Raw genomic sequence first — 21,440 nt, 5'->3', positions numbered from 1 at the left:
GATGGCCACAAAGTTGTGACAGCACAGAATGGAAGGGGGGCTTGAAACAAGACACGGCAACCCAGATCGAGAGTCAAGTGAACACCCGTGCTGTCTGTACCTGCCTCGGTGTTCGTCCCAGATCGTTGCTTGTGCAGCAGAGCTTTGACAGAGGTAGAAGTTGCTTGCTGCCGGCAAATATCACCAGGCATCTCGATATCTCGATGACCTTGGAAGAATGCAAGGAGGCTATCGAAATGGTTGCTTGGGTGGCTTGTGTGTGTATTGCTATTGATTGATTGACCCGAGTCGGGAGAGGTAATAGGAACGGATGCAGAGCATTGCATACCGGACCGGAAGCATATATGCGTAGCAGTGCCGCAGACTTGGTCCACCGCTTGGCTCTTCCCGCCTTCATCTCCCACTGCTCAGGCTTGACGCCGGAAGAAAGGAGCTCTTATGTTCACCACCTTCCCACCTCCCCGTCCCAATCCCACGCTCTGCCTCTTTCCTTACTCTTTCAACGGGGTGTGAAGAAAGGACCATTAATAATAAAAAACGGACTTTTTAGCGCTCCCCCTTGCATGCCTAAAAAAAAGAGGAAAATTAAGCTCAAAGTGCATGCCACAAGAACCCGTGCGGGAAGGGACCCTTTTTTTCTGAGGAGAAAGACCCTGTCTTTTCTATCCGGCCCGCTGTGTACCCCGTGCATCCTACGAGACATGTCAGATTTTTCCTGCCCTTGCCACCAGCGGAGGTTGCCGCGACGCGTCCTTAGATGACGAAGCCGGCGAGCAGCCATACCAGATGACGCACGCCCGCACGCAACGACGCTCGTGGAGGTAAGCGATGCTAGCCGAGGGAGCAAGCTTTGCAATCTTGCGGTATGCCTTTCAATCGATCCGGCGTTTGGCTGCCAGAAAAACGTCTGCTGTTAGAACGCGTTGTGCTTGGCGTGCATGACAGACACGTGACAGCGTTGGTGACAAAAATACCGTCGCGTGGCATCCCGCGGACGTTACTAATTGAAAAAATGTTCCGCGGACGCTTTTACTTAGACGCCTGCTGCGGCATCCAGAAAGAGCATTGTAGCTTGAAACTTGGCGTGTTGGTAGAACTGATGATTCTACGCATCCTCTCCAAGACTGAACAATTTTCACTTAGTAGAATGCTGAGAACGGGCAAGAAAAAGAAAATTTTGAAGTACTCCTCCCACCTTGGATTTCGAAATTTCATGCTGTCAACGTGCATCACTTTTTCTCTGATGGGCAAAGTCACTCAATATAAGAGATAAAGCGCTCGAATTTGGTGAAACAGTGGATGGACACATCAAGTATACACTACAGACGTTTGAAAGGGGATCTATTTTCAGGTCTGTCTAGGAAAGCCTGAGCCGCTTGCACCTTGATTTTCCACCTCAAACGACTTTAGCATTTCTTGGCCACGCGGATTGTGGGCCACAAATCCCTTTACAAGGTCTTGCAGAGCCGGAGACCAGTCCGTAAAGAGAGTACTAGCCCTTGGGAGTCAATTGGTGGTCTTTGGAGGAACCTCAGACGCTTGTGCAGTGATTTCTGCCTCAGTTGCGCGTTGCTTCCCTTTTTCCTTGGACAAAAGAGGTGTTGACGATGCATTGCGAGCCTCTTGAGTCGCTGTATTCCACCGGCGGCCCTCAGAAAGGAAACTGGTTTGAGTCTTCCTCTTCTGCAAGCCACGGAGACCATCTATGAGGCTGTCTTTGCCTGCATTGTCGAGCTCTTGCTGCACACGTCCTTTCAGCTCTTGCTCGAACATTTTTAGCAGGTCTTCTTTGATGTCGACGTTTTGTCGAGGCAGCTCCTGTAGCTTCCTTTTAAAGGCATCCAGCCGGACCTGTGGCCTTGCCTCTTCCAGAATCGACACTCTGTCTGTGGGTGCAAGGTGAATTTGAGGGATCTTCGTAGAGTCAATTGGCCAAATTCCTGTCTTTTTAAATGATTCGATGACAATGTCATAGCGCATCCCTTTCTCACGGGCTGTATTGAGCATGTCGAGGAAGTCATGCTTGCTTGCATTCACTCCGAGTGGTTGGCGCTTCTCTTTGAGGCTCTCAAGCTCGTCGTTGTACGTCTTGAAAGCAAGGACATTGTGTGGCTGTAATTCATGTGTGGCGTTTGACGGGTATGTGATGATCTCGATGTCTTTCTCCTCAGCTCTGTGTAGCACCTCTGGAACAAGGTGCGTTGCAACGTTGTCGAAGATAAGCAGTCGCCACCCAGAAGGGCTCCTCTTGTCTGCTGTAGCCTTGTCAAAGTTATCGAACCAGCGCAGCATGACGTCCCAATTATTTGAGCCCTTTGCATTCCATTCGATTGTCCAATCGCCAAGCTCTTTGCCATGCTGGAGGATGTCCATATTCCTGTTCTTGCCAACAAAGACAATTGTTGGTGGGAGAATGGAGCTGTCAGCACACATTGTCTCGATGACACTGGCCTTGGAAGAATCAGCTGTCCCTCCTCTTTGAGGTGGCACTGATTTGCGGCGTCCACGGACAACAATGCGCTTTTTCCCCTGCCTGGTGGACTTGTTTGGGCACTTGGGGGTCTCGTCCATCCCAAAGATGTTTGCTGGTCCCAATTGGCGCTCTGAAACAGTGTCCTGCAGCTTTGGGAATGGAATGCGGCCTTCTTCAGCATGACCCTTGGTGAGCGAAGGCACAACTCTACTTACAAGCTTGTAATATGCCTCAATCTTTGGCAAGGTCAATGCCCAGATCCTTGCCTCAGTCTGGGACCTGACACGGCGATAGCTAAACTCTTTGTGTCGCTCCAGGAAGCGATCAGCCCACCCTGCAGCAATTGGCGATTTTGCTACCCTGCTTGCCTGCATCTCAAGCTCGTCTTTTGATGGAGCCCACCCCAGGATGCCTCGCCGCGTTATCCACCAACACAGTTGCTCCTCCTCCATGTCAGAGACCTTCCTCCTCAGCTTCATTGCCTCTGGTGCTGAGGGAATGCCTTGTAGACGTCGAAGGATCTTTTGGCGGCTGACACCATACTCCTTGGCCGCTTTGAAGGCCGTTGACACTCCATTGCGCACCTTTTGTGTTGCTTCTTGAACCCTGGACTCATTGTGGTTGATCTTGGCAAGAGCCTGTCGCTTTTTGGGACGCATCAGAGGTGATTGGAGAGAGTTATGGTGGTTCAAAGCTGTGGCAGAGATGGGCGACACCGCCCAGAATGACCGTTTGCGGAGCACAAAATCGCCCCATTTTGACTCAATTCACGCCGTGACAGCAAAAACTCGGTCATAGGACAACTACGCCATCACCTCGTTTTTTTCTCTCGCTCTTTTAAGGGTGCTTTGACCTGTCCAGGGCCATTGTAAAGCTGCAAAAAAATCATGCTATTGAGGATGGCGTAGTGGAATGCTGAGGTAATCAAAAACACGTGCCAAAAAGCGTCCGCGGGATCGAGGGTGACGGTAATATACCGGTATGACATTGGAGTCTAATGAGATGTGACAAACGCCTGGGAAACAGGGAAGCCGAGCATGGTACACTTGATATAGATCGTCATTCGCTATTCATCAATCATCATCCTCTTCCTCCTCGTCATCGCTGCCTGAATCGGCAACTGCTGAGTCGACGATGTTGTTTGCATTGCCTCCGGTCATGTAGCCTAGGGCGTCCTGTCTCCTGCGTTCGAGTAGCTTACTTTCTTGCACCAGCGACGTCTGCACGGCCGTGTTGCCAGCTTCGTCAGACCGCCGCCGCCTGGACGGTGGGCTCTGGGGTGGGAGCAGAAGGCCTCGCGAGCTAGGTTCTGCATTGCTGAATGAAGAAGGACGCAGTCGGCCGCCCCCAGCCCCACCGGGTCCCGGAGGTCTTTGCTCCTTGATCAAATTCATCACGGCCGAGTTAGGGGCTATTTCGGCGCTCTGCACCGACGGTGATCTTCTTCCCTTTGGCGTGAACGAGAGCGGCTCTTCTTCCTCCTCGTCCTCCTCTTCTTCGCCGTCTTCGGTTTTGTAATTCTTGCTTGTTCCCTTGGCCTGATGCTGCGGGTCCTTGTTCTCATCCATCGAGGCCGCCGAGCTCTTCTTGTTGATCTGTCGCTCCGCCAGAGCCTTGGCGAGCGATGACGGAGTTGGCAGCGTGCCGTGTTGCTGCTGCGTTGACGCGCCCGTGGCTTGCAGTTTGGAATTGGTCATATCGAGGGTGCAGTGGTAGTAGTCCTCAAATGAATCGGACATCCAGGTGCCGACAAACGAGATTACATGCTTGGCTTCTGCCAGCAGCGCGGACATCTGGCGGGCAGTAAAAGCTGTGGTCAGACGAGGGTACCAGAGGCAGCAGATGGAAAGAGAAACGCACTTGCATGAAGCCGTGAGACCAGCCCTCAATGATGCGCATCTGGACCCAGTCGTCAACGTTGCCCATCTCCTCGATGCTGCTTCCATTTGCGGTACCAGACATGCGGAGCTGCTCCCCAAAGCGTCCACCTCGCCGTTTCAAGTCGGCTTGCTTCGCCAGCTTAGCCTGCCGGATCCGTCCGGCCATGACGACGGTGTCGTCGCAGATTGGATCCTTTTCTCCACAGATGAAGAGCACAGGCGGGAACTCTGCGAGGAGGCGGGCAGGGGCGACAATGGGCGACAAGTACATGTCGTGGTCGAAGTCTGGTTGACTCCGCGGTCCGATGCTGATTTTGGATCCTGAGTTCAAGTCTTCCTTCTTCATCGCTCTTGCGTTCAGATACTCTACACTCACTAGAGGATGGCCATAGCTCTCATCATGCTCTGCGTCAAGATGCGGTCCTGAAAGTATCCCGCCATGCTCGTCATTGTCAATCTGGTATTGACCATGTTAGCCTTCTTTTGCTTCTCCTCCAGCTCCATGTCCATCTTTTCTGCCGTAGCCTGCAGCCGCTTCTGCTGCTCCTCCCGCTCGGCCGCGGCGGTTCTCTCTGAGTCGCTCGGCCTTGGAAACTCGTCGACCTCGTCGCCCTCGATGCGACCGAGCCACGAAGAGGTGACGGCCTGCTGTCTGCTGTCACTGGACCGCAACGAGCCATCGTCAGGGGAGCCTGGCTCAGCCTCGGCCATTCTTGCCCGCTCCACCAGGTGCAGCTCTGCGTGGCCAGCCAGTGACGTGTAGCTCCTTTTGGACGCTGCCCTCTGCGTCGCAGACGTCACTGCCGTCCCGGAGGTTCTGCCCTTGTTGCTCGGCGTCACCTCCCTCTTCAGCGGACTTCCTCGTTTGGGTTCAAGCGACTGGAGATTGACTTCGCTCTGCTGTCGCAGGACATTGAGATGCTCTGGCTTCATCCAGGACGTGTACGCAAAATTGAGGCTGGGGTAGACGAGGACCATGGAGATTGGCTTCTTGAGCGCTGGCGGCTTGAGGTCGACACCGCCACCGATGGCTGCCGAACGTGCAGCATATGCTTGCTTGATGCCGGGTTGTGGGTACTCGAGGATCTTGAGCATGACAGCGGCGGCAAGATTACCACCGGCGCTGTCGCCCGTCAGAATCGTACGGAACGAGGAGCGCCCCGACATGCCCAGGCCACGACCGCCAGACTCGTGCAGGCTCCGGTAGACATCGAAGCACTCCTCGAGGGCATACGGGTAGGGGTACTCGGGAGCCTTGCAGTAGTCGATGGCGAGGACAGGCCTCTGGACCTCCTTGGCGACCTGACGAAGCCGCTCCTCGTGATGTCTGTTGTTTGTGGTCAGCCATGCGAATCTGGGTCATTGAAGCATCTCATCTGCCGACTGACCTCGGGTCCATGCACACGAAGCCGCCGCCACAAAAGTCAATGACGAGCTCGTCCTCGTCCTGTAGATATCTCTCTTCCTTTGCATAGAACAGCCAGGCTCTTGTGGGCCGCTTTGCATGGGGTCCGATCTCGGGTCTCGGCAGGAGGATGGGTCTCGCAACGGGCAATCGCGGACGATGGATCCAAGTGACTGCTCGAATGTACGGATTCGTCGTCTTGTGCCAGGTGGCTCGCATCATCTCAATTGTGCAAAAGGCGCGGAACTTGCGCAGCTTCTCCTCTGCCTCGTTTGCATACACGAGGTAGTAGCCCGAAAAGACCATGGAGGCGAGGTCGCGCAGCCACTGCGGCTTGATCGTCATGGCAGTAGCGAAGCCTGCATCGAGGGCAGTGACGATCCATGTGACCCGGTAGAATGGGCTTTTGTCCGTACAGTGTCAGCAGAGAGAGCAAAGAGGTGGTGCCGTATCCAAGCGCAAGTACCCACCGAGAGTACATCCTCGCCAGGGGCTCGGGCGCACCAAAGCCTGCCAGGGCGTCCAGATGCCTGATCGCATAGACGCTCGTGAGGGAAAAGACAAAGATCTGCCATGGCGAGAAGCGTGCTGTTGGGTGTCATTATCGCGCGGACGTCGTTATCTATCAGTACACGAGCAAATAAGAGTGGTGCATGTGCGATGCCACTCACATGCGTATTGGTTCAGCCGGCGAGCTAAAGGCAGCTTTTTAGGTCCATCTCGAGGCCCTTTGCCCAGGACCCAGCCCCAGAATGCTAGGACGAGCAGCACTTGGAGGCGCTTGAGCCCCGTCGAGGGCCGGCCCAGGAGGTGGTCAATCATGGGCCTTCAAACCTCCTGCGTGACCAGCGGTGAATGTGTGTTGCAAACGAACGACGAGACAGCGCCGGCAATTGCGACAGTCTGTCCAAGTCCGTTCCCTGCTTTCGCAAAAGTCGAAGAGAGATGGTCCAAAGGAAGGGAGAAAGGAGCTGGGCAATTACACCGGCTAATTGAGTGCGCCTGTTCCCGATTGATCAGGCCCGATGCAGCGCCCGTCTGCGAGGTCAACGTGAAAATTGAGTGCAGCGCGGCCGAGGTTCAACTGCTGCTCAAACTCCTCCTACGCGTGTTTCCTCTTTCCTTGACTTGTGCGGCTCAACTTGACCTCCTCGAGACGGACAAGTTGACGACGGGACAAGTTGACGATTCAAAGAGACTTTGGTCGTCTTTTGGTGCGTCAGACGTGTGAAAGAGCGTTCGAGATACCAGCGCCTTGACATGGCCTGAGCGTAGTGCAGTAAGTTCAGGGCCCGTCCCAGGCGGCCACGTGGTCAGCGCCGTCTTGCCGTCAAAAGATATGCGTACCGCACAGATGACGGCGAAGAGGTAGGTAGTCACCGGCGGGATAAAAGCCAGTAGTATGATATGCCATTTTGCCATGACTCTGTAAGGAGCCGGATGTGAAAGTTTTACATAGGCATGAAAGAGAAGAGAAAGGGGGAAAGGGGGGAGGGGGGAGAACACAGCCGTGCGAGGGGGCGAGCGAAATGTAAAGGGGTAGAAAAGAGGGCGCTGCTCAGTGAGCAAGAGCCTTCTTGCCCTGGCGAGCAAGGTGGTTGGCGTGCTCCTGGTACGGCGTCGGAGGAGGGGCAATGTCGCGCCTGAAAAGGATACATGGTCAGTCTCTTCTTCTTTCTCTTGGCTCTTTGGGACTAGATATTGGGAAAGAAACGCACCAGAGGGTAGGGTCGAGGAAGCCGTAGGTCTTGGTGAGAGCCATGTAAGCGGCCTGGATGAAGTTACCCTGGGTGGCCGTCTGGCCCGAAGCCTGGGTGTAGCAGTCCTCGATACCAGCCATCTGGAGCATGCGCTTCGAGGCAGGGGCAGCAACGATACCGGTACCACGGGGAGCGGGAACGAGACGGCACATGACCGAAGCGCACTTGCCGCTCGTCTTCATGGGCACCGTGTGCGGGTCACCGAGGGCGTTACCCCAGTAGCCACGACGGACGGGAATGACGTTGAGCTTGGCGATGTTGATGGCAGCGCGGATGGCCGTGGCGACCTCCTTGGCGCACTTGACACCGAGACCGACGTGGCCGTCGAAGTCACCGACGGCAACGAAAGCCTTGAACCTGGTGCGCTGACCGGCACGGGTCTGCTTCTGGACGGGCATGATCTTCATGACCTCGTCCTTGAGCTTGGGCAGGAGCATGTCGACGATCTGGAACTCCTTGATGGGGAGCGAGAAAAGGTAGATCTCCTCGATCGACTTGATCTTGCCGTCCTTGACGAGCCTGCCAACCGAGGTGACGGGGACCCACTCCTCCTTCTCGCCGTCCCTTCGGCCACCACGGCGAGGACCACGTCGGCCACCCCTTCCGCGCCCACCAAATCCACCTCGTCCACGAGGAGCAGCGTCAGCCATCTTGAATCTTGAGTCTGTTCAGTTTCGTGCAAAGTGGTCAGTCCTACTATCTCCCTCGCTTGCTGAGCGATTAGATGGCAGCAGACACACCTTGAAGTCGAAACGAATAGGTGAATCCAAGTGACCTTGACGAGAGCGAGAAAAGCTGAAGGAGGCGAAGGAAGACCAGCCGGGCCTCGCGCCTGCGTCTTTTCGGCCGAAACTGCGGCGACGCGAGATTTATCAGTTACTTGGGCTCTTACTTGGCGCGCGTTTAATTTCAGATGGGCAGGGCACGATATTGTATTGCCTGATTATAGAGGACACTGGGTGGAGAGAGGACTAGATTGGCATGATGAGGAGAGATAGCGACTACGACTGCACGGAGCCGAATCCCTGTGGGCACTGCAGACCAATGGGCGCACTGCCACTGCGCATGTAGCAGATCTTTGCCGTCGTACATTCATCGTTGCAGGGCTTTGTCTTGGGGCTGTTGCGGCCCTGGTACGTGGTGAAAGTCTTCATGAGCTCCGGCCTCTTTTCCATTTCGTATGTCAGCTGTGACCAGAAAGTGGCGTTGAGAGGAGCAGCAGCAGGCCACATTCCACCTGCGTCGAGCTTGACGGGCCCAGCGAAGCCATTGGCGTCCGCAGCCGAGGCACTGAAGTTGCCGTAGGTGGAGCGGGCAGAGTAGAGATGCTGCCAGGTGAGGCCCTGCTGGGCCTTGGGCAGCTCGGGGAAGCCCTGGGCTTGAGCGTAGTACTGATCAATGTCCATGACACTGTATGTCTCCGGGTCTACAGTGTAGTACCGGATCGAAGGGTTGACGTTGGTCAGCGGCGTCACTGACGGTCCAATGAAGGAGACCGCCTTGGCGTTGACGGTGGCCTTTGACGAGGCATTGTTGGCGTAAAAGACGTTGAACTGGTCCTCGTGTGTGTGTCCCAGGAAGATGTGGGCAATTGTCTTTGGGCTAAAGTGGTCGACGATCTGGTAGAAGAGATTCGTCGGGTTGGCCAGGGGATTCGTTCCGTCCCAGCCCGTCAGGACGTGCCCCACGATCCAGACACGCTCACCGCGCGCCTCGCTCTGGATGAGCTCGTCAGTGAGCCAACGAAGCATGCCCGAGGCATCTGGGTTTGTCGTGTTGATGAAATTGTACACGTTTGACTTGTACCAAAAGTCGCTGTTGACCGTGATGATCCTCAGGCCCTTTCTGGGGCTGACAGAGTAGCCGCCGTAGTGTGTCGCCACCTGCTTGGCCTCTTTGTGTGTGAACCAACCCTCGGCGACAAACAGCCGCTGCAGGTTCTCCCAGTCGTACGAAAAGGCATTGACGGCCTCGGGCGGCAAGTCTCTCGGTGCGGAGCTGTCCGAAGGCGCCGTGTCGTGGTTGCCAATGGCGGAGAAGACGGGTCCCTTGCCAAAGTATCGCTTCATGCTGTCAAAGATTGATTGCTGCGTGTACCGGACAAGGTCATCACTGATGTGGAATGGTGCATCGTGCACGACCATGTCGCCCGTGTAGAGGGACATGTCGACCTCGCGCTCTCCGTTGAGGGGCGTGACGCTCTGGAGGGCACTCATGGCCAGAGACCAGGGCGCATCGCACTTGTAGTTGCCCCAGTAGTAGGCCTCTTGGCTGCGGTTTGCCGGGTTGGGTAGAGTGCCCTGGGGCATGGGAGGGCCAGAGGCCAGGGTCGAGTTGAACGAATCGGCACGGCAGCACTGGCCGGTTGTGCACCCTGCCTCGGCGCCCACGAGGAACCTGGGGTCGACGTGGATGTCCGACAGGTGAGCGACGCGGAACATCTTCTTGTTGCCCCGCTTGTCCAGCCAGGCTTCTCCGGTTCTCTTGTGCGCCTCGTCTTCATGGACGAGAGCTTCTCGCTTTACGATTTCGTCTCGCTTGCTCTTGGAGCCAAACCAGCCATTGAGGAAGTTCTGATCGAGCGTCAGGGGAGCTGGGGTAGGGCAGGCTTTGTTCTTGTAGACATAGCTGCAGATGTACTGCCCGTCTGAGGGCATGTCTCCCTCCAAGTCGGCGTAGCGGAGCACCTGAGCATACATGGCGCCGAGGGTCTGAGGCGCATACACGCGGTTGCAGTTCTCGGTTGCATTGACGGCCGTCGTGGCAGGGCTGTACTTGAATTGCTTGCACAGATTCTGCAATACGCCAGGCACGTCCCTTGGCTTGAGCGCGGCGAGCTGCTGGCCGAGCTTGAGCGAGTTGATGCACTTTGAGCAGTTGGACAGCGAGGCATCTGCGATGATGGCCGTGATGTTCTTTTGGATCTGCGCAGCGAGGTCCTCGGGCGCGTTCTTACTTCCCGGTCCAGGCTTGGGGAAAACGGCGTCTGACGCAGGAGGCAGGTTCGGTAAGATGGGCCCTGCAAGAAGGTCTGGGAATGGCTTTCCGGTCTTGGCATCGATGACCTTGGGCCTTGGCTCGGTCTCAAAAGCTTTTGGGTAGCTGTAGAAGCCCTCGAATGCATCTTTGGGGAACCGGGCCGGCGCCGTGAAATTGTCGACGGGGTGAATGGCCCGACTCGTGGGTGTCCTAGGATCCAGATGGTGGTGGGGCGGGTAGAAGGGCGAGGCTGAGCCGCCCACAACGAAGAGGAGCAGGGCCGCGGCGAGGCTGCCGACCAGGAGGGATGCAGACGTTCGCATCATGCTGCTTCGGCTCTGCGGTGGCGTACGATGTGCGTGCGCTTCGAGATCGTCCTTCTTGTCGTCGTGGTAGAGCGTCATGGAGATTGCGCGAGGCCTCGAGGGAGTGCGCCTGCCCGTAAGCAATTGGGCTCAAAAAGGGCAGCCAAGGAGACGGGCGGGCCGCCTATTTTTTATTTTCTTTTTCCTTCGAGAAGACCAGAGCGGCCTTGCAGATGGTTGCTCCGGTGGCTGAGTTCAGGGACAGGAGCAAGAGCGGAGGACAAGACCGATGATGTCGCGCGAGCCATCGATCTTGTTCCTTGATCCGGGCGAGGCTAGGGGTCTGCAGCTTCGCAGAAGTCCGGACGGATGGAGCTTTCTTTCTTAGCCTCATAATATTAGCCTGCAGCTATGCACGGCCCCTCTTGCTCCGAGCGAACGTGTCTCCTGCTCCCTTGTATCCTGCGACTGTGTGACAAACCGGTCCTTTCTCGCTCTTCTTGGATAGCATTGTATCAGATTACAGACAAGGGTTAGGTCTTTTACAGCAGACTAAGTTCTTCTTCTACATGAGGGTGAGCTGGTGTTTGCTAACGGACGGGCGGAGGAGCGGAGGATTGTAAAAGGGAGACCAGCCCTTTCTCCTCTAATGTGAAAACAACGATATAAAATCCATGGAAATGGAAGACAAAGGGGGGAGGAGGAGAGGATTGCGACAGGACGACTAAGCAGCGGTGACCCGCTCCCTCTCACCCACTGGACGGATCCAGATCAGTCCTGGTCGGCTCCTTTCTCGCAATACGACAAAGGGGAAATTATTTTGACCGCCGGAGCTCGTGGTCTTGGGGTTGCTGTTGTTCATGTTGCCATAGTGGGGGCCTCTGGAATCCGCCGTGGCCAGCGATGCCGTCGCTGCGGCATCACCGCCCATGACAGAGGCCAAGAGGGCAGCCTTTTGCTGCGGCGTAGCGCCTGCCTCGGCGCAGCGCGATACAAGAGCCTTGGCATGCTCGGCTGTGCCTGTAGTCGTTCATTGTCAGCGCAAGGGTCTAGGCTCAACTCGAGCACTTTGCTTTCTTCTTTGAGACTTACCTTCGGTCTCAATAACAATCTTTCCGTGCCAGCCGCTATCCACGACCTGGAGGCTCTGGTCCATCTGGCTGATGATCTGGCCTGCCGTCGTCGTTGCAACAGCTCTGTAGAGCCACTTTGCGATGCGGTACCTGCCCTGAGGGCTGACACTGTCGACGTGGTCTTGCACCAGCCTCAGACTCGACAAGATCTGGTCCTTGAACGGGCTCACGTCGAGGTAGATGACGGGCTGCGACGTCGAGGATCGCAGGACATTGTGCCAGTAGGATGGTGGGAAGATGAGCGAATTGAGCCAAGAAGGCAGGTGACCTGCCACGTCGTAGGCATAGCTGAGATCGCGGAGGTAGTGGCCGTCGAAGACGAATTTACCCTCATTGAGCGAGTCGCCGATCGCAACGTCCCAGACGACATCGCCTCGTCTGAGCAGATTCCAGATGCCTGATCGATATAGCTCGCCTTCGCAAAGAGTCAGCTCTTCGTCCGAGAGCCAACCAGACGAATCCAGAGCAGGCACCCAGACGCGGAATTGTGCAGCTCGACCAGGCTTGTAAGGCGAAGGTAGCGTGATCATCGATGCAGCCTCGCCTTCGAGCTGCGGAGACTGCTGGGCGCCAAATGAGCCCACGTCAAGATTCGGGCTTCCATTGGGCGAGCCTCGAGGCGAGGCAAGCACCGGCGAGGTGAGCGTTGGCAAGGACGCATTTGGGAGAGCACCGGGCGACAGTCCGCCGTTCTGAGAATGAGAAGGCGAGGGGTAGTATGAGTTGGCTCGTGGCAGGCCTGAGGCAGCAATGGGACTGCCAAGTGGGCTGTGGCTTGGGCTGGCGGAAAGCCGGCTGCCGCTTGGCGAAGGCAGAGGAGGCCTGCTGCTGATGTTGCTGGTGCTGCCACCGCCGGGAGGGGTCGGTACCCTGAATGAGGGCTGTAGCCTGAGCCTCGTCAAAACTCGATTGTACGCTCGCGTTGTAGCCCTGGCCAGCCGTGGCAGTCGTGGGTCCATCTCCGTCGGCGCCATGGCGTACTCTTTGCCTACAGCGGCGTACTCGGGCAAGAGGTCGTGGCTGAGCAAGAATGCCTCGCAGTCGGTAAAGCTGAGCGGGCACGGGTCCCTTGAGACCGTCGTCACGCGCTTGCCCGTCTTTGGATTGACGGTAGTCGCCGTCGTAGCCTTCCAGGACGTGTAACCAACACAAGCCAGGTAGCGCGATATGATCATCTCGCGGTGGCTCGAGAGGGTGAAGCGAATGTTGGAGCACGTCTGACGCAACGCCTTGATCTCGGCAAAGTCGAGGTGGGAGATGAGGCGTTGGGTGACGTCGGGCGTCGTCGAAGTCCAAATGAGCTCGAAGAGGTCATTGTAGCGGACGTCGTGCATCTCCTCTTCGTACTCGATTTGCACTTCCTCGTCTTCGTCCTCGGATTCAGACTCTTCTTCTTCTTCTTTGTTTGCATCCGCCTCCTTTGCATCTTCGCTTCGCTCCTTCTTAACGTGATAGACTGATTTGGGGACTTGGACAGCGACTGTCTCGAAGCGATCGTGCGACTGGATCAACGAGGAGTCTGCAAGACCGTGTGTCTTCCAGCCAAAGCCATAAACGATCAGGTCCGGGTTGGGCTCCCTCTTCACAGCAGGCACGACCCTTTCCCTCTCCCTCTGGCGGCGTGGTGGGGTGGAGGGACGCCTCATCCTCCTCTCATCGTCCATGTCGAGGATGCTCGAGCCCTTGCCCGAGCTGTTCTTGTTGTGCTGGTGGGTGGCGGTCTTTGCTCCTGCGAGCAGTGCGCCGAACTTGCTGTCCGCTCGTTGGTGTGTCTGCTGCTGCTGACCCGCATTAGCTTCCATCTCACCATCGAGGTTCATTGACAGGCGCGACTGAGTTCGTTCGGCTCGCTCTTCGTCTCGCCGTGGCCTTGCCTGTGACATGCTCTCGGGTGCTCCGCGCGCCGATCCATATCCTTGCTGGAGGCCTTGTGTCACCCCCTCGTCGTCATCCACTTCGACTTCACTGCCGTCGTCGGCACTTCGGTATGCCCACCCTGCGCTACTGGGATTTGTCTCCTGTGATTGCGATCCCACGCCGTCGGTCGTCGTCGCCTCGGAAGAAGAGGATGTGATGGCATCATTCTGCGAGTTGTAGGGCGAGCTGGGCACGGCGGCAGCATACCTGCCTTCATCTTGGGTCATGCCTCGCTGAGGGGGAATCGGCTTGGCAACGCCATCGCGGGCAACCAGGGCAGAGTTGGATCGAGTGGGTCCGGGAGGCACTGACCGCTGCTGCTGCTGCTGCAAAGACGGCTGCGGGGAGCGTCGCTCTTGGGAAGGCGGCTGCTCCTGGCTAGGCCTCGGAAATTGGAAGGCCGCCATCTGGCCGCCGTCCTTTCCTTGGCCAGGCACCTTGACTGCAGGGGGTGACGGCTTCTGCTTCGGCGCTTGCTGAGGCGGTTGAGTCTGCTGAAGCTGCTGAGCTTGCTGAGGTGTCTGCTGTTGCTGAGGCGGCTGCTGGGGTCTCTGCTTTTGCTGAGTGGGCTGCTGGGGTTTCTGCTGTTGCTGAGTGGGCTGCTGGGGTTTCTGCTGTTGCTGAGGTAGTTGCTGAGGTGGTTGCTGAGGTGGTTGCTGAGGTCTCTGCTGAGGGGGCTGCTGAGGGGGTTGCTTGGGCTTCGACTGATTGGAAGAGCTCTTCTTGTCGGAAATTGGTTCTTGTCTTTGTTCCTGCGCTGCTTCCTGCGCTGACTGAGGCGACGGAGGAGGACGAGGGGAGGGTGGGAGCTGCGATCTCCGCTGGTTTGCCTCACCCTTGAGGCTCTTCTGCGAGCTTTTGTTCGACAAAGTGCCTGGGGCTCGCTGCTGCTGTCGCTGCTGCTGCTGCTGCTGCTGCTGCTGCTGGGCCGACGAGGCGCTTCGAGGCTGTTGTTGTGGATGCATTTGGTCTCTTGGCGGCGGCGCCTGTTGCAGCTGTGGCGACGGTCTGCCATTTTGCTGAGCCTGTTGACGCTGGTCCACAGGACGCATAGGCATCTGCGGCAGCTCCTCCTTCGTTGGCTCCTTTTTCTTTGTCAGTCCAAAGCTGCTTAGCCTCTTCTTGAGGCTGCTGGTCTTCTTTCCACTGGCTTCTACCTCTCCCCGGCTCTGCTCAGGCGGCTGTTGCGGCTGCCTGGGCTGCAGAGGAGGGCCCTGGGGACCACGCTGCTGAGACTGAGGCTGAGGCTGAGGCTGAGGCTGAGGCTGAGGCTGCTGTGGCGGCAGCTGTGAAGGATGCATCTGCGGCTGCGCTTGTGGACGCGGCGGTGGCTGCATCTGCGGCTGAGAGGGTTGCCGCTGCTGCTGGAGAGGGCGTTGCTGCTGCGACTTGTCCTTGCCATTCTTCGCCTGCTGTTCATGGTACCTCTCGAGCTCCTCCATCCGCTTCTTCTTGTACTCCATGTCCTCCTTTGCTCGCTGTACGCCCCTCTCCGACTCAGCCTTGAGCTGGGCCAGGCGAACTTCGTGTTCCGACATTGGTGGCTGGGGCGACTTGGACCTCGATGATGCCGTCGCACTCTTTCGTCTGTCGTCCGTGGAAGCCTGCATGTGACCATGACTCTGACTCTGACTGAGGCCCGGGCCACGCTCGTTTCGAGATTGGTCCGGCCTCGAGGTTGCCTTTGGCGCCTTTTCACGACTTGACAGCGATGAAGAGGTACTCCGGCTCTCGGCCAGGGGCCGGGGTGTCTTGCCCTCCTCCTTTGTTGCTCGACCGGCCGCCTCTTGCTGCGTGGGCTTGCTGCGGCTGGACGGGGAAGACGAAGAGGGAGACGAGCCCTTTACGTTGGAGGGAGCAGGAGGCGGTGGAATGTCGGGCGGTGGTGTCTGAGGCACAGGGCTTCTGGGTGGGGTCGAAGCTTTCATCGACCTTCTCTTCTTTTGCTCCGTTGGAACACCTTGACCTGGCAAAGTACCTTGGCCCGGCATTGGGGCTGGGACGTGGGCTAGGGCCGGAGCTGCGGCCGGAGCTACGGCCGGAGCTGGAGCCGCGGCGGGAGCGGATGCTGGATCGTTAAAGAGGCCGTTGATGCCGCCTTTGGAGGGCGCGGCGGTAGCGGAGCGGGGCAACGTGTTCATCTGGGAAGCCGATTGCTGCGAAGTCGATTGGCCAGTAGCTGCCAGATTCGTGTGGGAAGACGATCGTTTGGGGGCGGCGACGGCGGCCCCCGTAGAAGGAGAGAGCAGCTGCGTCTGCGAGGGACTGATGCCGCCGCTGCCATGCGAATTTCCTAGCCCTTCGAGGGACGTGCCCAGTCCTCCGATCGGATCGAGGTCGAGGCGTGAGAAACGAAGGTCCGGCATCCTCACTTTGTCGAGCGTAGGCAGCGCTGGCGCTGCCCCAGCACCTTGCATCGGCATCGGTGGCTTCTCCTCCATCGACTGGGCTGGCCCACCCTGGCCAGCCGAGACGGACTTGCGCCGCTTTGCGAGAAAAGATTTCATTGTAAATCGTGCGTGGTAAATGCGCTTGCGTCGTTAGCTGGAAAAAGAAGTGCGAATCGTCAAGCCATCGATCGACTGTGCCTTTTGAAGGACAAGCTCAAGTCAGGAACAGCACAATCCGAAGATGGCGGTGGTGATGGTGGTTGGGGTAGTGGTCGACTGGAAGATGCAAAGACAAGGGAACGCGCTCGTCGAAGCGGTAGAGTCCGACAGGGCGAGCGAGATCAAGGTCCGGGCGCGCGGCGCGCCTGCTTCGCGAGCAGTGTGTAAGCTTATAGTAGTTGCAGTTCTCGCGTTCATTTTCCGGACATTTTCTGCTCCCTCTCCTTAGCACATTCTTTCTTCGAACAACTGCACTCTGGGGAGAGACCCGCGGCCCTGCGAAAGGGAGAGGCCATTCGCCCCAAAAAAAAAATATACAGCAAGCCAAAGCAACGAGAAGCCCCTTGAATTGGATGGCGGCTTATTTTCTCGAGCGGACACCCCTCGGAAAAGGCGCGTCGCGCCTCGTCGACAAATAGAAAATGTCACCCTCTCACCTCAGACTGGTCAATCAGTCAACCGACGGACGAGATGTCCCTTTGCATTTCGCGACGAGGCTGCATGAACCGTAACTCTAGCTGCTAGAGCTCTGATGCTACTCTTGTCAATAATCTTGAAATTATTGCGGGCAAAGACCCCCTGGCCTACCTGAAAAGATTGGCTGGCGGGAAGAATGATCTTCTTCTTCACACAGCTTTTCCTGGAAAGAATTACAAACCCAGATCTTTTTGGTATTCTTGATGAGGAGGAGAAGAAAAAAAAGTAAAATCTTCACTGCAGGGACCAAGTGCCCCCGATCGCATGTGCTATGCATATCCTCTTTCTTTTTTCCTTTCTTTCGAAAGAATTGGGGCCACAGCGGAATCCGTCCGAGCTGATTGAAGGCGCGCGGCTGCAGGTCACTTTGAACAATCGTATTTGCAGGAAGGACGAGACCGAGGTGGGCAAATGGACAGTGTGCGTGGCCCTCCTCATCTGGTCCATCTCGGTCCTCATCGATGTCTGTGCTCGCATTGATGAAGTTGAAGGGGAAAGACGGGCCACGGCGCCACAACAGGGTCCAACTGATCCGCAGGAACTACTACTACTACTACTCTGCTGCGTTCGGTCCAGCACGCGTCTGCAGCATGCACGCACCTCCTAGGGTACGCGCCTGCTATCGCTGCATCGCTCGATGCTGTACATCTATTCAGCCACTTCTTTCGCCCTTCTCTAAGAGACAGATGTTTGGTCACACGCTTGTCATTTAAAGAAGACTTCCTGTACACCGTTGTTGGCGCCAAGGAGAACTCAGCTGGCTGTTGCAGACACAGATGTGGCGGCCAGCGGTGCGCTGCAGGCAGGGGTCGTTGTCGTCGTTGTTGTCGTCGTCGTCGTTGCTCGCCTTAGGCGATGAAAGCTTGGCCTCGGAGCTTATAAATAGTCAGATTGAACATCCTGTCATCTGAAACGAGCTTGACTCACCGTTATCAGGAACCTCCATCTCGCGCAGACGCATAACTGAGCTCTCAAAATCCATGTGGACCGACCGTACCATGCCTCTTCGAGCCAGGATTCTGCCCATGATCAGAAAGACGATGAAGAGTGGCAGGCTGATGTATGACGAGACAAATTTGCCTGTGCTCCAGCCCCCTTTGAGAAACGTCGATGCACCGTGAAGGCTGATGCACAGGAGGTCGTCAGTTTCTTTTGTATCAAACAACCTTCGCAATACGCTCACAGGACAATCGTCACCGTCCAGCCAATGACCCAGTATGCCGCAAATGGCTGGCACCAGGAGCGATACGGGAGCACGGTGCGCCGGTAGCCCTGCACCTGAAAACCTTTGCGGAAGCGGAGATAGAGAAAGGCAATGCATCCCCACACCATAAGACCAGATACAGACGCTGCGTTAATCGTCCACTGCATCGGCCGATGTCAGCGTCGAGAGAACATGCCAGGCGGACTACCAGAGACTCACAGCAAAGATGTGGTTTGCCCCGGATTTCACGCAGAGAAAAGCGAGAAACGAGACAGCGACGCCGACTGCAACGGCGGGCAGCGGCAGTCCGCTTGCAGTCGTGGTGCAAAAGATTCGAGGTGCCTTTCCCGCAATTGCCAGACCGTACAGCGCCCGAGAGGAGGTGTAGAGGTCTTGGCTGCCTGCAGAGATCGCGCTGAGGAGCAGGACCGCGTTCTGCCAGGCGGATCAGCAATGCACATGTGCTCGCGAGCATGGGTAGGCTCACGATAACAGAAGGCAGCACCCTTATGCCAGCAATTCGAATGGCAATGACAAAGGGACTTTCGATGGCCATGTCACTCTGCATGCTCAGGTCAGGGTGGTCGCTGGGGCACACGAACGCGATTGCAAGAGCTCCCATCAGATAGAGCACGACGACAGTGACCCAGACTGTGCTCTCGTGAGATTGGGCTCGTGAGCATACACCCCCTCTCATTCCCTCGAGTCAACATTACGCACCAAAAATGACGGCGCGCGGCAAGATCCTGCGAGGATTCTTTGTTTCGGCCGCAAGAGTGCCAAAGTTTTCTGCGAAGCAATGCCGTCAATTGTGTCCTTGCCACGGTGCAGAGCAAAAACGCACCGACTCCAAGGAACGAAAAGATGGCCCTGCCGATGACTGCGATGAAGCCGAAGAGATGTCCGGCGAGCCCACGCACCTCCTCGTATGGAGGTTCGTCGACAGGTGCGAATTTGTTGAACAACGTCCAGGGATGACGCCAATAACGTGTGCCGATGGGCTCTTCCACGCCCGCACCCGCGACCAGGCAGATGCTTACAATCGCCAGACCCACAATGGTGGCACATTTGATGGAAGCGAGCCAAAACTCTGTCTCACCGTAAACGCGGGCGCCGAGGAGGTTGACGACGGAGATGATGACGATGAATATAGCGACATAGATTGCCGGATTCATCTCATGGTGCCTGTTCCAAAACCCGACTAGGATCGCAGCGGCTGCTAGCTGGGCTGGCAGGACGATTGTCTTTAAGGGCGGGGTCAGCATTGTGCCCGTCTCCCCTCCTGTACGCATCATAACGTACACTCTTGAACCAAAACAGCCAACCCATGGCAAAAGCCATCCCTGGGCTGACGAAACGCTCTGCAAGCTGCGTCAAGCCACCTGGCAGGGGGAGGTAAGCGACAACCTCGCCAAGGCACTGCATGACGGAGAAGCAGATGGTCGACACGAGGACAGTGCCGAGGACTAGGCCCAAAGGTCCGCCCTCGCGAAGCGACTGTGCAGAGCCCAAGAACAAGCCAGTGCCCACGACGCCTCCAACACTGATCATGGTAATGTGACGGAAGTGGAGCGTAGGCTCGAGCTGCTCTCCGACCTGCTGTCCAAGCTCATTCTTTACGCCTGGGTCCCGGCCCCAGACACCCTGGTCGAGCGATTGTACGATGAGCTGCTCATTGTAAAGCGAAGAGCGAAAGCTGGCTCCCGATTTCTCTCGGGGTGAGGTTGCAGCGGTCATCTTGCCTTCTCTCGAGGTCGTCGCTTTTCCGCTTGCTGTTCCGCGGCTCACAGACCAGCTGTGATGAGGGAGCGGGTGATGGTAAAGCGAGCTTGTCAGCCTGCCTCAGAAGATACAGGGATGGGTCTGGCAGGGCGCGAGAGGCGCATGGACGCCAGCTGCGTTTGCAAAAGTCGGGGCAAGCTACAGCGCCATCGGCTACGCATCGGGCGTTTCTGTGCTTCTCAGTGTTGCCATCCCATCGCATGTTTACGATCGAGTGCCAGGGTACATTCAAGTATAAATTATTGCCCGTCAAGAATCGAACCGGAAAGGTAAAGAGAGGTGAAGGAGGCGGAGCAAAGAGGTGATTTGGTAGTGTACAGCTCAGCGTTAACTTTATTTGCGGCCTTTTTGCTTTCGAGCAGCCTCGGTCGCCAGGTAGCTATTTGGAGGCGGTGATGCTCTCAGTTTGCTGTTCAAAAAAAAGTTGACAACGAGCAAGAACCCACCTTTCACCTCCGAGAAGGCCGAGAATTCCCACTGTCACGGCGCTGACGAGGCGACGGTCCCACGTCTTTGCATTTTCGCGGTTTGTGTAAGCAAATACGCCGACGCCAGCCAGCAGTGCGGCGTTGACTGCCAGAGACCAAGTGTCAGTTCCCTCTCCGACAATGGACAGACAAGCCTTGATCTGTGACTCACTAGCACCAAGAGCTGGAAGCCAGTACTTTGGCTCGCTCGAAAAGGTGTTCCAGAGGTTCTTCGCCTCCTCGCCTGTCTTCTTGAGCCTCTTTCCTGCCTCCTTTTCAAACTTCTTGCCCTGCGCCTGCAGCTTCTTGCCCTCGCGCTTGGCCTCGGCCTCGAGCTTCTCTGCCTCGCGCTTGGCGTCTTCATAGGCCTTTTGTGCTGCATCAGACGTCTGCGTCTTGATGTTGTCCAGGTCCTGGCTCGAGGGAACAACGTTGACTTTACCAGTGTCGACATCCGGCCTCGAGGTGGTCACGTCGCCGGTGCGGTTGTTGCTGCCACTGAGCAGCGACTGGTCTGCGTGGGGCTGCTGCGCCTGCGAGGGCGCGTTGTGCGCGGCGACATTCGCGTACGAAGACATATTCAAGTTGAGGTTGGGCGTTGGCGCGTTGTGCAGGGACAGGAAGAACGTGTGAAGGAGGGAGGAAGAGCGAGAGATAGATAGGCACAGCCGCTTCCGTTTGGGAGAGAATCGCCTAGTCTAACTTGGGCGCGCCAATACCACTATTGTCGCAATGACGCACAGGCGCAGCGGTTGTCGCGTGGCTGGTAATTTCTGTCACGACTTAGTCATGTCATTCTTCAAGTCCGATCTCGACGCCATTTTGGAAAGCATTGACTAAAGACTTGCGATCCAGGAACGGTGCGTGCGAGGACGATGGACAGCCGGCTGCAAGCGCATTGGAGGCGTAGCTAATCTTTCGGCAATCATAGCTGGCTATCAGTCTCGGGGACAGGCGGACTTTGAGCCTTCTCGTCTTCATCTCGAACGTCACTTCCGGCTCAGCTCGTGCTGCGTCTAGTCAATGTTCATTTGGAGTTGCTGCGCTTA

General features: G+C 56.8%; 6 protein-coding genes across 6 annotated transcripts; all 6 read right to left on the bottom strand.

Annotated features, from left to right (window-relative positions):
• Window positions 1-3,433: 3,433 nt before the first annotated feature.
• FA10DRAFT_267269 (alpha/beta-hydrolase) lies at window positions 3,434-6,992 on the bottom strand. The gene is made up of 6 exons (XM_025521842.1): window positions 6,430-6,992; window positions 6,229-6,346; window positions 5,742-6,161; window positions 4,730-5,680; window positions 4,334-4,661; window positions 3,434-4,266 (listed from the first exon to the last, which is right to left on the bottom strand). Exons 1-6 carry the CDS (start codon window positions 6,578-6,580, stop codon window positions 3,547-3,549), a joined length of 2,688 nt encoding a protein of 895 aa, XP_025378037.1. The 5' UTR covers window positions 6,581-6,992; the 3' UTR covers window positions 3,434-3,546.
• A 208-nt stretch (window positions 6,993-7,200) lies between these two features.
• On the bottom strand, window positions 7,201-8,285 carry FA10DRAFT_275351 (ribosomal protein S5). The gene is made up of 3 exons (XM_025523261.1): window positions 8,259-8,285; window positions 7,477-8,182; window positions 7,201-7,401 (listed from the first exon to the last, which is right to left on the bottom strand). The coding sequence occupies exons 2-3, from the start codon at window positions 8,166-8,168 to the stop codon at window positions 7,317-7,319; spliced, it is 777 nt and encodes a 258-aa protein (XP_025378036.1). The 5' UTR covers window positions 8,169-8,182; window positions 8,259-8,285; the 3' UTR covers window positions 7,201-7,316.
• A 148-nt stretch (window positions 8,286-8,433) lies between these two features.
• Window positions 8,434-11,159, bottom strand: FA10DRAFT_267267 (Metallo-dependent phosphatase). Its single transcript, XM_025521841.1, has one exon. The coding sequence runs from the start codon at window positions 10,818-10,820 to the stop codon at window positions 8,520-8,522; it is 2,301 nt and encodes a 766-aa protein (XP_025378035.1). The 5' UTR covers window positions 10,821-11,159; the 3' UTR covers window positions 8,434-8,519.
• Window positions 11,160-11,304: 145 nt separating this feature from the next.
• FA10DRAFT_267266 (hypothetical protein) lies at window positions 11,305-16,566 on the bottom strand. The gene is made up of 2 exons (XM_025521840.1): window positions 11,895-16,566; window positions 11,305-11,822 (listed from the first exon to the last, which is right to left on the bottom strand). The coding sequence occupies exons 1-2, from the start codon at window positions 16,273-16,275 to the stop codon at window positions 11,527-11,529; spliced, it is 4,677 nt and encodes a 1,558-aa protein (XP_025378034.1). The 5' UTR covers window positions 16,276-16,566; the 3' UTR covers window positions 11,305-11,526.
• A 1,052-nt stretch (window positions 16,567-17,618) lies between these two features.
• Window positions 17,619-20,068, bottom strand: FA10DRAFT_125288 (putative general amino acid permease). The gene is made up of 8 exons (XM_025517949.1): window positions 19,445-20,068; window positions 18,987-19,386; window positions 18,863-18,931; window positions 18,630-18,793; window positions 18,362-18,577; window positions 18,122-18,303; window positions 17,866-18,062; window positions 17,619-17,813 (listed from the first exon to the last, which is right to left on the bottom strand). The coding sequence occupies exons 1-8, from the start codon at window positions 19,877-19,879 to the stop codon at window positions 17,692-17,694; spliced, it is 1,785 nt and encodes a 594-aa protein (XP_025378033.1). The 5' UTR covers window positions 19,880-20,068; the 3' UTR covers window positions 17,619-17,691.
• Window positions 20,069-20,211: 143 nt separating this feature from the next.
• FA10DRAFT_267265 (hypothetical protein) lies at window positions 20,212-21,406 on the bottom strand. The gene has a single exon (XM_025521839.1). It carries the CDS (start codon window positions 20,967-20,969, stop codon window positions 20,304-20,306), a length of 666 nt encoding a protein of 221 aa, XP_025378032.1. The 5' UTR covers window positions 20,970-21,406; the 3' UTR covers window positions 20,212-20,303.
• Between the last annotated feature and the right edge of the window lie 34 nt (window positions 21,407-21,440).

This window comes from Acaromyces ingoldii, assembly GCF_003144295.1.
Source record: "Acaromyces ingoldii strain MCA 4198 unplaced genomic scaffold FA10scaffold_3, whole genome shotgun sequence".
NCBI lineage: Eukaryota > Fungi > Basidiomycota > Exobasidiomycetes > Exobasidiales > Cryptobasidiaceae > Acaromyces > Acaromyces ingoldii.
Note: the sequence above shows the minus strand (reverse complement) of the source record. Positions and strands in the feature narration are given on the sequence as shown.

Bases quoted from the DNA above. Each gene is read 5' to 3' on its own strand.
- FA10DRAFT_267269 (XM_025521842.1), bottom strand. From the start codon at position 6,580: ATGATTGACCACCTCCTGGGCCGGCCCTCGACGGGGCTCAAGCGCCTC. The intron at 6,347-6,429 runs GTGAGTGGCATC...GACACCCAACAG, and splicing joins CCGGCTGAACCAATACGCAT to CACGCTTCTCGCCATGGCAG. The intron at 5,681-5,741 runs GTCAGTCGGCAG...CACAAACAACAG, and splicing joins TTCGTGTGCATGGACCCGAG to ACATCACGAGGAGCGGCTTC.
- FA10DRAFT_275351 (XM_025523261.1), bottom strand. From the start codon at position 8,168: ATGGCTGACGCTGCTCCTCGTGGACGAGGTGGATTTGGTGGGCGCGGA. The intron at 7,402-7,476 runs GTGCGTTTCTTT...TATCCTTTTCAG, and splicing joins TTCCTCGACCCTACCCTCTG to GCGCGACATTGCCCCTCCTC.
- FA10DRAFT_267267 (XM_025521841.1), bottom strand. From the start codon at position 10,820: ATGCGAACGTCTGCATCCCTCCTGGTCGGCAGCCTCGCCGCGGCCCTG.
- FA10DRAFT_267266 (XM_025521840.1), bottom strand. From the start codon at position 16,275: ATGCCGATGCAAGGTGCTGGGGCAGCGCCAGCGCTGCCTACGCTCGAC. The intron at 11,823-11,894 runs GTAAGTCTCAAA...GAACGACTACAG, and splicing joins GATTGTTATTGAGACCGAAG to GCACAGCCGAGCATGCCAAG.
- FA10DRAFT_125288 (XM_025517949.1), bottom strand. From the start codon at position 19,879: ATGACCGCTGCAACCTCACCCCGAGAGAAATCGGGAGCCAGCTTTCGC. The intron at 19,387-19,444 runs GTACGTTATGAT...CCGCCCTTAAAG, and splicing joins GGCTGTTTTGGTTCAAGAGT to ACAATCGTCCTGCCAGCCCA. The intron at 18,063-18,121 runs GTGAGCGTATTG...CCTGTGCATCAG, and splicing joins TGGACGGTGACGATTGTCCT to CCTTCACGGTGCATCGACGT.
- FA10DRAFT_267265 (XM_025521839.1), bottom strand. From the start codon at position 20,969: ATGTCTTCGTACGCGAATGTCGCCGCGCACAACGCGCCCTCGCAGGCG.